Here is a 14,834-nt window from a genome sequence, read left to right as displayed (position 1 = left end):
TGCGTTCAAACAACATACATATATTCTTTCAATTAAAAAGGTTTCTCTGTAATAGTACATGTCAACAGCTCATATATATGTCCATAGTTCAATAGACTGGTGACTACTACTGGTTTCTATTGCAGTGTGTTCAGTAAAATAGTAGGTGGCTAAATGATTATGAACATTTTAAAATCCTTTTGTCACTTCCTTTTAAGAACAGTGATTTGGCCGAGGCAGGAAAAAGCAGAATTCTACTTTTTTAGGATGCGTTGCTGAGTGATGCAGTACCCTAAATAAGACAGCAGGTGGCTCTGATAGTTCCCTTTACTGGCTGCTCCCCCCTCCCCCTCCCCATAATGTCCCCTACCTGAGTATTACTCTGAGGAGATGAGGAACAGATAAAATAATAAACTACTAAAAAAAATGTAAAGATAATAAACCTTTCTTTAAGTGTCTATGGGAATAGATCAACAGTGGAGTCTAGCCCCTAGTACAGGCAGGACCCATTTAGTTAAAGAAAGGCTCATTTTTAAGAACAGAGTTGGTAACTGAACTGAGAGAAAAAAATTAGAATTTTTTAAACCCAGCACAATCCATATTTTCATTCATCTTACCTCTCCCTCTTTGACAGAGCTTTGGACCCCCCCTTTGTCTGAAAGATGTAGATGTAGGAAATGGAGAGCATGCAGTTATGCGATGATTCCCTATTTATTATTGCATTGCACATTTTAGTCCATAAATTACTATGATGTCTCCAGCCTTTACATGGATGTTATAACATTCATATTAACATTTCTCCATTTTGAGGTTCCATAGGACACAGGGAACGGATATGATAATAATGAAACAGGACAACTCAACAGCCTGAGGTTTTTCAAGTTTTATTTCTTTCTCTCATTACTTTTAAGCGGAGTTACAGTAGCTCTGCCTCTCAGCTTCTTCTTTCCACTGATGATTAAGCCTTTAAAACACACCAACAGGGAGATGAATACAGTAGTTACCATAGCAATGAGCCAAAAGGACACATCTAAAGTGGCAGTGGGAGGAGGAGAGGGGGCACACAGACACAAATACTGTCACTAACCGATCGTCTTGTAATTTAAAGAACAAACAGATAAACTCAGAACACTCAAACACACTGGTGCTGCTGCCTACGCATACTGTAGTAGAGCTAAGGGCTGCAATGCTATGACTTGGCTATGGGTGTGTAAAAGAGAGAGGAGAGTGTGGGAGGATAATTGGGGTGGTCCCTTTCCTGACATCCTTTTTGGACAGGAAGTGTCTACTCCTTGGTGTGCATGTACAGCAGCAGGTCAGCGACACGGTGGCTGTAGCCAAACTCATTATCATACCTGGAGAAAGTGGGAGCGAAAAAAGGAGATTGAGAAATTCATTGCTTGAAAAGACAAAACTGTGTTTTTTTTCTTCTCGTCTTTAGATTAACACTAACTTCCTGTTTTACATGTGAGACATTTGGAAACTTACCAAGAAATGAGCTTGACAAAGTTGTCGTTGAGGGAGATGCCGGCACCAGCATCAAAGATGGAAGAGTGGGTGTCACCGATGAAGTCAGAGGACACCACCTGCAAAACACAAGTCGGATATACTGTAGTGCAGCCAGGGACAGCTTAGGCATTACATTACATCACGTTACATCATTACATTACATGTCATTTAGCTGAGGTTTTTTCCAAAGCAAAAATTGCTATATATGTCATAGGCCGCACGCCTCTGGATCAACTGGGGGTTTGGTGCCTTGCTCAGGGACACATTTGATGGTTGATGTGTTGCAGTGGGAATTGAACCAAGGTCTTCCACCTCAAAGGCATGTGTCATATTTACTGCACCATCACCAGTTAATATGACACTATAATACAACCATTACATGCAAAATTCAATCAGTCAGACACAGAGCTCATATTTTTATTTTATGTCTATTTACATTTTTTATTCATACACAAACAAACAAAAATCACAATCCCAAGCAATACAAGAATATTTGTCAATATTAACCCATGCATCCAAATTAAATGTATAAAAGCAGATAGTCCTTATTACCCCGCATCACCCTATCCCCCAAAACTTCAAATTTTAGATCTATCAATATTACTAGTGTATTTGCTTCACAGTATATGTGAAATAACTCTGGGTGTTACCTGGTCCTCGGTGTAACCCAGCACGCCCTTCATGGGCCCATGTGCGGCCTTCTTGCAGGCTTCCTTAATCTGAGCGTACGTTGCAGGCTTGGACAGACGGCATGTCAGATCCACCACTGACACGTCGGCAACTGGCACCCTGAAGGCCATGCCTGTCAGCTTACTAGAGAGAGGATGGACAGAGAGAGGTATTAGACCTGTGTCACCTTCATTTCTTGGTTTTTCCTCACTGTGTAAGTGTGTAAGCCCCAATTAGAAAAAGGTGTATCAAGATGATAAGAAATGTGTTTGTCCTTACCCGTTGAGTTCAGGGATGACTTTGCCCACTGCCTTAGCGGCACCGGTGGAGGCTGGAATGATGTTCTGGTGAGCCCCGCGGCCATCACGCCAGGCCTTGGCGCTGGGACCGTCCACTGTCTTCTGGGTGGCTGTGTATGCATGGACTGTGGTCTAAAGAGAGGAGTGACGTGTTACACAAAAAAAAAAAACAGTGACTCTGGCATACATTTAAGAATAAAAATACAGTACCCACTTTGAAAAGGCCTCTGTCACAACAGTGGCTAAGAGTTACAGTATTTACTGTGACTTACCATGAGAGCCTCCTCAATACCAAAGTTATCGTGGATGACTTTGGCCAGGGGGGCCAGGCAGTTGGTGGTGCAGGAGGCATTGCTATCAACAGAAAGACAGACACGGTCACTAAGACAACCAGACTCACAGACACACACACGTACATAAGGGAAGAGCTCCACATAAATCTAGGAACATGTATGTGACGATTAAAGTGCGAATGCATGTCCAAAACCAAAGTTATGTTACCTGACAATGGTCATGGAGGAGGGGTCATATTTGTCCTCGTTAACTCCCATGACAAACATCGGAGCATCAGGTGAGGGGGCGGACACAACCACACGCTGAGCTCCGCCCTGGAGGTGAGACTGCGATTGGACAGGGGAGAAAAGACGGCACAGGTTACAAACCGGACCATCTGGCAGTCTGTGTGCGTGTTTCTGTATATAACCATGTGTGTGTGTGTGTGTACATACTGAGGCCTTCTCCACACTGAGGAAGACTCCAGTGGACTCAACGACGTACTTGGCTCCAGCGTCGCCCCACGGGATCTCTGCTGGCTTCATACTAGAGTCAGAGAAAGAACAGAGTCAGTCTGAGATGAAAAGATTATCACTACCATTTAGGAATGTTAAACGTTGGGGTTAATAAAGACAAGTAACATAAAAATATAACAGAAATAGAAGGAAAAAAAACAACAAGTCACATACATCAAGTTGGAAGTGAGGATTTGTTAGTACAGAACATCCTGTGCTATCTGAATTAGTGTGCAGAGCCTCTCTGGATAATGTCATGCTAGAAATATGTAAATTAAAACATTAAATTAACACATTGGGATGTAAAGTTTAAGAGCCTGCCAAAAAAGTAGATGGTGTGTTAAAATCAGGGACACCTCAGTAATGTATAGTTGGTGCTCTAAGAAGAATTCTCCTCTATAAGCCTCAGCCTTTTGCTGAGAGGAGGCTCCATTACTGAAAGGACTAAAACAACTGCCAGTACAACGGGTGGAGGCAGAGCTACATGAGCGCAGTCAGCACAAAGCCTCGTTCAACTCCATGAGCACGGAATATACTTTTGATACTAAAGATCAGGAGTTTTACTGGCTTGAATTAGCTTACCTTCAAAATCCAAAATCAAAGTTCAAACAGGTGGTATGTGTTGGGGTTAAGGCGGTGGGAGTAAATACAAATCTTATCTACTGAATAGTTTGGTTGCAACATTTATTTAATTCACCATGCTTTTGTATTAAATTTATTTTATTTGTATTAGTTATTTATTTTGTTTAATTTTATATTTTTTAAATGTGCCTTAACATACAGCATGTGCACTGTATCTATCCGGTCCGGGTGCAGTAACGTGGTGACTGGACCGCAGGGATATAAGCAGGTGCTGGGAATCTGGTGTGTGAATTTATTTTATCAATTCCTTTATTGTTATTTCCACCTTGTTTTTGAATACTTTGTTTTATAATATCCATTAACTATATTCTTACCTGTTATTATATTTACAGATTAATTTATTTTCTGTGGTTTCTGTGGTATAAAACAATAAAAAGCATGATTCATAAATGAATAAAGTTTAATATTTCAAACTGAGGTCACAGAAGGCTGCTTTCATTACAGAGACCTCTCTGATACAATTCACATTGTCCTGAAGTAACCCTGATGAAATCATTTATCAGCTGGCCACTAACCACCTAACGTCATCCCAAACTTACCACTGGAAGACAGAGATGGCGTTTCCATCGACCACGAGCTTGCCACCTTCTTGGGAGACCTCACCATGGTAACGGCCGTGGGTGGAGTCATACTTGAACATGTAGACCTAGGAGGCGGGACGGGGATGGAAAGAGGTTAATAACTAAACTTCTTTGTAACACTATAGTATCTTATTTCATACACCTAACTTCGTAATCATAACACCAATGCCTAATCAATCTTTGAGGAGGCACGGGTGGTGATTTAAGACATCTGAATAAAGAATTAAGCTAAACCAAACTATACGACAAACAAGATACTGAGAAAGCAACATGTGTCAGAGAGCAAAACTGTTGTTCAGTTCAGGTATTAATAAAATGTATAAACTATAGACAGACGTCATATACACTATTATACCATAGAAATGTTAATAATTTGTAAGCAAAGTGTGTGCATGTAGGTTTTCTTACCATGTACTGCAAGTCAATGAAGGGGTCATTGATAGCCACAACATTGATGCCTTTCTGAAGGCAGGCCCTCAGGACCAGACGGCCAATACGACCGAAACTGTAGATTGAGGTAAGGGGGGGTGGAGAGAGAGGGAGACAGGGAGAGAGAAAGATTAATAAATGTTGTTTTGAGAAAATGGTGGGAAACTTGATCAGAATGTCCAACACCACCTGGGACCTTATACAAATCTGACAAAGCCTCGCACTGTGAAGTCATGTCATTGCAGACTCCAACGTAACTTCCAGTGGTTTACCTCCCGTAGAGCTGCCCATTAATTCCCCTCAGCAGAAAAAGTTCTTCCACTCCTTTATTACTGCAGCTCTACTGCTGTTACTGTAAGCTATGATTAATGCATATTCACATTAAAAGCTTTTCTTGGAATGCTTTAATTGTAAAACAGACAGGATATGACTCCTTAGGCATGGAGCAATTTTATGTCGATCACTTTGATATATTATATAGGAAGGAATGGAAACCAACCATGTAACCACAGTGAAGAGCTGCAGATGACAGGGTGAACTTCCAACCTCCAACATTTAATCAAAGTACAGCCTTTACGGTGCCATTATTTACTGCAACAGAAGTCCATTTGTGCCCTTCTGCATCACAGTTGCACGAGATAGCGTAGACAAAATTATATTATATATAATTATGCTATATATTCCACCCAAAGAAAAAACGGATGCAAGGGATAAAGCTGTTTTCACAAATATAGTACAGGCAATTAGTTTTTGTTCCTCGCCTTCAAAGTTCTATTCATTTTAACATTATGAAACTGGCTACACAGAGAGCAGCCGTAAATGCTCCAAAAAAATTGAACAACAGTCCCAAAGCAAAAGCTTGTCTCGCCTGTGACTCACACAATCCTATCCCGTGTGTGCCGTGTACATTCCGCAGCACATTTGCTCCAAATACGTTACGTGTTCAATGAAGCCAAAGTCACACAACCCCCCCCCAACTGAGATACTTCTTTAGTCCACGCTTTTTATATTAAAATTTAGCAAGGGTGGATTATTTTTGGTGATCAAATCTTTTACAGTTACAAACAATTACACCCTCAGTGCAAATGCAGTTTTAACCCCCTGCGTAACCATTTACTAACCACCAGAACTTGTCGTGGAAATAGTAAACATCCATCCCCAAAACATGAGTCACCAGCATCCTATCCTAATCACCCTGAACCATCCTGTTTACAAAGTGTGTGCGTGTGTGTGTGTGTGTGTGTGTGTGTCAAACTCACCCATTGATTCCAACACAGAGGTCTGACATGGCTGTTGCTGACTGGGGGAATAAAGTTAACTGGAGGGAGAAAAGAAAAAGAAACCAATGACATTAGAACAACAGCAGCAACTTCGGTGTGAAGAAACTAACATTACACTGCATCCAATCTCACTCAGTAATGTCCTCTAGCTGGCAAAGCACTTAGACAAATGACTCAACAATGCCCTACATCACTGCAGCATAACCATGTGCCAACCATTCAAATATATGTGGGTGTTTGGGACTGAGACAAACAGTTGCCCTGGCAGCAGGAGGCGGCTTTATTCAGGGAAGTTAAGCTGTCGGCAATTTACAATGAGTGTGTGTTGCTCTGCTGTAAAGTCTGCCATTTTAGTGGAACCCTCTGTTCTTCAGTGTACAAGTTCACAAGCTGACCGTGCTGCATACCGCTATGATCTGAACAACCCAAATAGTTATTATCATATATATTTACATATGGCCTAGTCTATTGTTACCATGGACGCTGAAGGGAAGTGGGCAGCGCTTCGGGGGGCAACACTGATGGTGTCACAAGTTTTTTTTAAATCGATGGGAAGATTTCCTGCCACCTTTTCCTAATCCTCTGACTTGCATCTAGTGATAGACCGATTTTATCAGCCGGCAAAATATATTGGGCTGGTATTTGCGGGCTCTTTTTTTTGCGGCTGCTGCGTTCGCCGATAGTTTTCTCCCGGCATTATTTCCAGACAGGCGTCCATAGGCAGCTCTGTGTTGCTGGAGAAATAGCAGAGCAAATTCTGAAAGCAAATCCAGTGTGGCAGGATTTACATTTTTATGATGTAAATTGAGGGAGCAAAAGCAGTATCAGCTCCAAATATCGGCTCAAGAAAATCAGCAGCCCGTATCGGTCATCTGCTAAGGTCGCTGAAAACTTGCTCTGTGGATCAAATGATGTATCTACTTTGTATGTCATTTTCTTCTGTGTGTATTTTCTGTAAGGTCTGTCCTGCAATGATACATTAACATGTATGAAAGACTGGTAGCAGTATCTTCACAGAACAGTGGCCTATACACGCGGTGTGACGCATTTGCACTAAAGGATGAAAAAAAACACCAAGGTGGTAAAGTATGTCCGTGTTCTCCAGAAATTAGTATGACAAGTGGAGCTGAGTGAGGGTTTAGGTTAGAATATCAGACTACTACTGTGCAAGGCTGTTATTGTGTGTATGGTAAGTGATGAAAAAAAACACAGGCTGTCAAATAGCATGTTTTATGTGCATTCTGCTGCAGGAGTACGGACGTGCTACATCATGCAGGTACATGTTTAGCAAATAATGGAAAAGAAGGGAGAGAGAAAGTGATCGGAATGTAACGCAACAAGCAAAGACTTGTCTGGCGAGTGAACAAGAGGAAGCCTGGCTATGACTCAACAATGTGACCTCCTTTTCCCTCTTCTTTCTCCTTCTCATGCGCTATACTCATTCGCCTGTTCCTGCTCTCAACACCTCCTCTGTCCTCGCCTCCCACTTTTCCAGCCCCCCTTTTTCTAACAATTGCATCCCCTCTCCTTCCTTCCTTCATCTACTGGCTCCACCCCTTCCTCTCCTTTGCTGTCCTTGAAATGTCTATTCTAGAAAAAATAGGCCCTTATACAGTGTTTAGCTCCCAGTCTATATCAACAGAAAACTTCCTAAAACTTTGTTTAGGATAACAAGTAAGTTATTTCTTAAAAATGTATCATTATTTATTAAGTTTTTACACATTTACACAGATTTCTGTAAGGAACATGTACCCAAAAACTTCAGATATGGTAGCTCAGTAGCCTTGACCAGTTGTTAGCCTAACCAGCAGCTAACATATGTGTGTGTGTGTGTGTGTGTGTGTGTGTGTGTCAGGTGCAGGTAGAGTAAGGCTAACACAGATTGTCCTTGAAACTGGGTGGTTGTCATTTTAGACTACAGTAATCTCCTAATCCGTGTGTGTGTGTGTCTCTGTCTGTGTGAGTGCATGTGTGTGTCCAGATGGGGAGCATGTAGGACACGCCATCAATCTGATGAAATGCATTGTGGGAGCACTGTAAATAGACTGTTAGGGTCACCAGATTAGGATAAATTGTCTCTCGCCTTCTCACACATGCTCTTGAACATTAACAATGGCAGATAATAACTTGAAACAATTTGAACCTGGATTTATTTGCTTGTGAATAAGCACAAATAGATGTCTCTGTCTCACTGGAACCCGATCTAATGCCAGTGAAAATCAATTTATTGAACAGTCTGCCACAATTTCAACTGTCAGATTTCTAACAGGGTCATTTGCAGTGCATACTTATGCGCCTACCTTGCAGGGTAGAGCAGCCATTTTGTGCTCTGCTGCTAGCATCCATTATATAAGGTCAGCAACGGAGAGAGAGAGGTAGAGAGATAGAGGAGAGAGAGGGTGCATACAGTATGACCATGCTGTTCTCACATTTCTGTGTCTTTTTCCCTCCTTTGTACTCAGGTCCCACCATAACCACAACACTCTGCACGCACTCTCTCCCTTTGCTCTCTTTTGAACTCTTCTGCTCACCTCTCTATTTTCTCTACCCAGTGCAGTTGCCCTGGGTTTTCCAACTTACAATGGCTGCTCTACTAACAAATGGTGCTACTTTCTAAACAGAGTGGGGCTATTCTGCTTCAAGCAGGTGGAAAGTCTGGACAAGGACTAGTGGAGCCACATAAGAGAGATCTGATGACTCAACAATGCAGGTTAACTATTAATTTACCTATGTCGTTATGCACAGAAAATAATAGTTTTTAATTAGTAGAGTTGAATAAATGTTTGTGTAAATAACCTGTCTTATGAAGTATTGGAGACTCTAAACAAGGGAAGGTGCATCCGCGTGGCTGCCTGGCAAAGGATGTACTTGCCGACACTTCCCCCCCTTCCATGTCCATTACTGTTGCCAGGCAACAATGCAGGCTTTGGTCAATCAATGGGAGAAGAGGGATGGGTTACACCAGGCAGCCAAACAATTAAACACTGGCGGTGCAACATCATACTCTATTGTAGCACCCCTCTTCAGCTTCTAAATGTTGTGCAAAATATTGTTACTAATTATCCCATGTTTCTATATCGAGTTACATTAAGGTTTTCATGTGCAGTAAACTTTCTACTGCCATCTACATAGCCAGCAGCTCTTCCCACTTCTCCACAAAACAGCTCTGCCTCTTTTGACTGTAGACCAATGAGCCCCTGATCTGGATTCAATGCACACACAGCTTATAGAGGCACTATTGTGCAGAGCAGAGCAAGAAGTTGCATTCTCTTAACTGGAGTTTGCAATCTGCTGACACTCATTCAAATGTAGGAAGAAGAGGCAGACGGCCAGACATGCGAAAGGTAGCCAATCAAATTCCATCTCTTTGTTCACTTGTCCTCCCTTATCCTCACTTTTGTCTCAACTCCCTGGTCCATCAATCTCACAACTCCTTTATCACCGGCACGGGTCAGACCAAACCTATGAGTCACTTGACAAGGAGGTGGGGCAACAATCTCTTCTTGTGATTGGTTAGACGAAAGCAGGACTGGCTGGTGAATACTACGCCTCCCCTCCCCTTTACACCACCACCCAAACTAATCATTAAAATTCAACATCCTACCTCCATCTCCTCGCCACTCTTTGTCTAGTCCTCATCATTTAGGACAACCCTACACTCCCTCTGAGCTGCGACCCACTTTCCACACATAAACTCAAGAGTTCAGCCCGGGGGGGGCAGGGGGCTTGACGGGATTGCAGGACAGGGTCGCTGTGCTTGTGTGTATGCATGTGCACCAGAGGGACCACTGGAGGGAAGTTTACTCATAACTAGTTGACCGGAAAAGGACAAAAAAAAAAAAAGGGAGCATCAGGTGGTGAAATCTTACTCAATACAAAGGAGAGAAGGCTTGATGGGGTTGTTGTACGTGATGTGTGCTACTTATTTGGTATAGAGTGGCTGTTTTCTAAAGCAGTTACAGTTAGTAAACGGCCTGTATTCATGTGAGGAGAGGCTAAGTTTAGATAAAGCTAGTTGGGTTGCCTCAGTTTTTTTCAAATTTGTTAGTGAGAGAATGAACTCACTGACTGTACCCTTGCTTTTCCAGCCCACTACGCCACTCCTCCTGCCTTCCTCCATCCTCCTCCCTTCTTTTAGTGTCTTTTGCCTATTTAAACTTCCCGTTTTTTATCCCTCTGCCACACCCTCTTCCTCTCCAGTATTTTTCCACTGCAGTGGGTTGAAAGGCCAGGCAGACTATCCAATAAGGTCATCTTTTCTCTTCTTGCCCGCCTCTTGGTGAAAAGAAAAAATCAAATGCATTAGAGACTTAACAAAATGCCAGCTTTACACCCTTAAATACACACACATTTGTGATGACGTGGAGTCAAACGTCTTGAGTTCAACTTCAGTGAACTTTTCTCCTGCTCCTCTTTTATTCTGCCTCCTCTGTAGCAGTAGCAGACTATAAAAAGAGAGGAAGCAGTGAGGCAATGTCACCTTGCTGCTGTAAACTAGTCAGTTAAATGTCCAACTACATCACATCAACAGCCACAGCCACACACACACACACACACACACCACCACCACAGGCTGTGTGTCCGACTCAGCAGGCATGGTCTCCTGCTGACACTCGGACAGATAAGACGTTCACTGTTTCTATTAGACATGCCACCAGAGCCAAAGTATCTTTCCTGTCCCTCACAGGGAAATAGGTTTGCCACCAGGATTTATTCACCAGGGGCAAATTAACATGATAAGCAGACAGTGAATTTATAGTGCGAGATAGCTTTCATTATTCATAAGCTTTAATATTTAATGATAAGAATAGATAAAGATGAGGATGATTGAGGTGTTTTTAGAAATGTAGCAGTTGCATGTATTGCAGTTCAACAAAGACTTATTCATGCACCAAAAGACTCATGTGGACACACACCAACCACCATGAATTAGTAAAAAGGTGTGCTGTAACCAACTGCAGAAGATTCAGTCACACACACACGCACACCCACACGTGATCCTGTGTCAGCAGCTAGATGATAGATAACCTTCTTATGCCTCAGACCCTGTCCCTTGTCTCCTCACCTCTCTCATGTAGTAGTAGTACAGTTGTAAGCTGTGTTGGCTACCTTCCTCATATCTTGCTTGCTGTTAGAACACCTGCACTTTTGAATTACTGTATAAAAAACTACGCAAAACTGCTTTGTTGTACAAGTAAGGGCCTTTCATGTGTCAGTTGTGTATAACCTTCCCTACTGAAGGGTTTATTTCCTTAAATTTGTGACAGTTAGGTGCAGAGTGCTGAGTCACTCTGGAGTTCCTTCTCTCTTACACACATCCTGGACAAGATGGCTGGGTGATAAGTCAGCAGCAGAGAATACGGGAGTTCTCGGTCTAGAAAAAAACCAGACTCCCTTTAAGTAGAACATCTGTGTTAACCAAGGAAAAACAAATCATAAGTCATAACCAACTTAAAAAAAAAAACACTTAAACAAAAACCAAAAACAAAATTGACTTTTAGTAGCACCGATTATTCACTAACTGCAGGATAAAGTACACCAATCTGTATTGAAGCCCAGCAGCCTGCTCCAAAGTGTGTACCAAAGGGAAGAGGAAGATTGTTTGGCAATTCCAACATGGATAGCATGCAGACACTGATCTAAAGGATGAAGAAAAAATGCCTTTATTCTTCTTACAGCAAGCACCTGAGAATCCAGTCCACATCTGTGACCAATGTAACAAAAACCCCATGGCCTCGCATTTACACACATCACAAGTAGCTTGTCCATATCTCCTTAATAACATGGCTGTAGTCCTTGATAGCTAATAACATATCCCGGGTGTAGTAATGTGCTCTAATCTCATTGGCTAATAGTTTACTCCTTGCTCAGTGAAGGGGCAACATGCTGGTAACGCAGTCACTGACATGTCAGACAGGTGGCCGACACCCTGATCTGCAACAAATACAAGGGCAGAATGAATGTCCAACTAAAACAAAACTATGATGCAATTTGCAAATGCATTGATAAAACTAGTAGACTAATTTCATTTGGAGATCCTATTGTCATTACAGTTATTTTAGACTAGACTGGATCTTGGACAAGAAACGCCTGCTCTAAATAAAGTTATACATGCGATTAAGAAGTCGGTTGGGGAAATAAATCGAGAGGGGGGTTATTATCATAAATCATGTTAATTAAAAATACTGCAAAACTATTTTCTGCTTGATGCATGACAAACTGTTCTGCTGTTCATTCAATTTCTTCCAAAACTATGATCATAGAGCATGAAGTCTGGCACACATACAGCTTTGACTACAATAGTTAGCATCTTTCTGGCAGCACTAGGCCTTTTATTAGTGAACAGGGATGTGCACAGATATTTTGGGCAGCAGAGGCCCAAGGAAAAAAAGACCTAATAGTTAAGAATTATTTATTTGAAAAGAAACCACGATAAATATATTAAAACAACTCTGATACCTTAACAACTGATTTTATTTCCTGCGTCCAATAAGCAGTTAAAACAGACTTTTTAGCACTTACAGCATAGGAAACTGTCACTGTGCATGTTTTCTATGTTACTAGTTTCAACACACACACACACACAAAGCCTCATCTCCAATCAATAAATAAAAAAAATACTTTAGTTTGACATAGAAGCTGTGTGCAAACAGTAGTGTATGTAGGCTATATTCATTAATACAAAATGAAGATTAAAAAATGCATCCAGAAAAAAGGACACTTTCTCTCGAGAAGAAAAAGGACAGGTGCTTGTGATGTCTATGTGACCTTCAGTCATCCAGAGCCTGGGTTTAGGCCCGACTCCCATCCATGGGTATTGGGTACAGTGGGAAGAACCCTTTTCTTCCAAGATGGTGAGGCGTTGGAGAATAAATAAAAGCAACGGGTCAGCATCCCTACAGCAGCTCTGGGCCTGCTGGGACCTTCCTCAGCTGCACTGATAACCTTCAACAATGAGACAAGGCCAGGCATGGCTGCACTTGTACCACACCTACACTCTGACTGTCACGATGAATAAATACGTTATTATCTACAATTCATAATATTAATGTTAATTAATATTGTTCTGTATGGCTGATTAGGCTGTGCCCTACTTCTTTAAAAAGCGCAAGCAGGCCTCTTTGCAAACCGCATCAACAGGTCTGTCGAGTCATCGAGTCCAACTGCGACATAATAATGCGACACTGCACGGCCTCTATGCCCTTCAAAGCCATCACAGGAAGGCTTTCAGCAAGCCTCTCACATCTTTCTACGGGAAATAAAGCCAAGGTCATTCATGTGTCCCGTTACGGTTATTGCATCACTCTGCCTCCCATCATTGTGAGAGTTTCATTCATCTCTGAAATCTACTGGCGCAACGACGACAGACTTCATCATAAAGACCAGGGGAGGCACGTAGCCTCACCTCCACTCACGTACACTCATTCCCCCCAGCACACCGGCTTTAATCAGCTCCCTATGTGTCAATTTACAGCTTAACAGAAAACCAATTTACATTCAAATTACATAGCTACAGATATAAGATATTGTTATATTGTCTGCGGTGTTAAAGTCGATGTGTGTGTTGGGTTACATAACATGGAGACTAATCCACTTCCGCAAAGATGCAGAAATGGTAGCTGCCAATGTCACGTTACCCGCCCAGTAGGACAATTTAGCTTCAGATGAATTCCTTATGAATTGACCATAATTAATATGTGCAGATTGTCTTTGCAATAAGGAACCTTGTCATTTTAATGCTTCGGGGTGTTTACAGCTTTAGTGGATTTTGGTTTCGGCTATCTGATGCAACGAAAACGATTCTGAAGGAAATGTTATACAACGACCGGGCTCTCTCCAGACAGCGAGGCCATGGCCGCATCCCCTCCCATCCTCGCTGCTCTCTTCCTGTACCGATGAAGCGAACGAGGCTGTCATGCAAGTCCAAACGTGGAATGAGCTCTAAGTTTTTCACTTCACGTTATTTCACAAGGCACTTTCTCATCCTCCTCTCGCGTGTCGTTCGCGCACGAGCGCCACTTTGAATGGTTAACGTTACGGGGCTGATTTAAATGAAGCTGGAAAGGCAACAGGATGTCCAATGGCTTCCTTTACGGCTTTTTGTTATTAAAGTCTCAGGAGAATGTGCGACGTAAGTAAGTTGTATTTAAGAGTGAATGTGAAAAAAATTAAACGGCGTTTTGTTTAGTTGGTTTATGGAAGGCCTACATTTGTGCACCGACAGATATGCTAGCTTTAGAAACCGTAGTAAAGGCTGAATCGTCTAGAATAGTTTTAACGTCCTTAGTGTAAATGTGGGTATTCTAGCCGTTAGAAGGGCGGAGCTCTAAAGTAGCCTTACAAGTTGCACGGTAATTCAGTGTAGCGGCTTACCTGACGGCTGATGCTTCTTGAGTCTGTGTGCGCAATCGACAGCGCCGCCGTCCCCTTTTATACAAGACACGTGTCTCGGGGAGCCTGGTCGCCACGGCGACGTGACGTCATGTCACCCTTTCAGGCTCCATTCGGAACGAGGGACTAGTCACGGCTGCCATAGTAACTCGAGGGTTGAAGCACTGGTCTGGTTAACGTCTTTTTCACACATCTTATAGACCCTAATATTGACCCGAGACAGCCACACACAGATAAGACACAGGGTAAGAGAGACAGAGAGAGTAG

General features: G+C 42.3%; 1 protein-coding gene across 1 annotated transcript; it reads right to left on the bottom strand.

Moving 5' to 3' along the window:
• Window positions 1–848: 848 nt before the first annotated feature.
• Window positions 849–14,748, bottom strand: gapdhs (glyceraldehyde-3-phosphate dehydrogenase, spermatogenic). Its single transcript, XM_034873333.1, has 11 exons — window positions 14,550–14,748; window positions 6,156–6,214; window positions 4,876–4,972; window positions 4,426–4,532; window positions 3,185–3,275; window positions 2,958–3,076; window positions 2,729–2,810; window positions 2,437–2,588; window positions 2,139–2,301; window positions 1,468–1,565; window positions 849–1,334 (listed from the first exon to the last, which is right to left on the bottom strand). Exons 2-11 carry the CDS (start codon window positions 6,182–6,184, stop codon window positions 1,265–1,267), a joined length of 1,008 nt encoding a protein of 335 aa, XP_034729224.1. The 5' UTR covers window positions 6,185–6,214; window positions 14,550–14,748; the 3' UTR covers window positions 849–1,264.
• Window positions 14,749–14,834: the final 86 nt, after the last annotated feature.

Source organism: Etheostoma cragini, chromosome 6 (assembly GCF_013103735.1).
Source record: "Etheostoma cragini isolate CJK2018 chromosome 6, CSU_Ecrag_1.0, whole genome shotgun sequence".
NCBI classification, from domain to species: Eukaryota; Metazoa; Chordata; class Actinopteri; order Perciformes; family Percidae; genus Etheostoma; species Etheostoma cragini.
This window is presented reverse-complemented; position numbering and strand designations above follow the sequence as displayed.

Excerpts from the sequence above, each read along its gene's own strand:
- gapdhs (XM_034873333.1), bottom strand. The coding sequence starts at position 6,184 with ATGTCAGACCTCTGTGTTGGAATCAATGG. Across the intron at positions 3,276-4,425 it reads GCCATCTCTGTCTTCCAGTG|TATGAAGCCAGCAGAGATCC; the intron begins GTAAGTTTGGGA and ends CTCTGACTCTAG. Across the intron at positions 1,335-1,467 it reads TTTGTCAAGCTCATTTCTTG|GTATGATAATGAGTTTGGCT; the intron begins GTAAGTTTCCAA and ends CACTTTCTCCAG.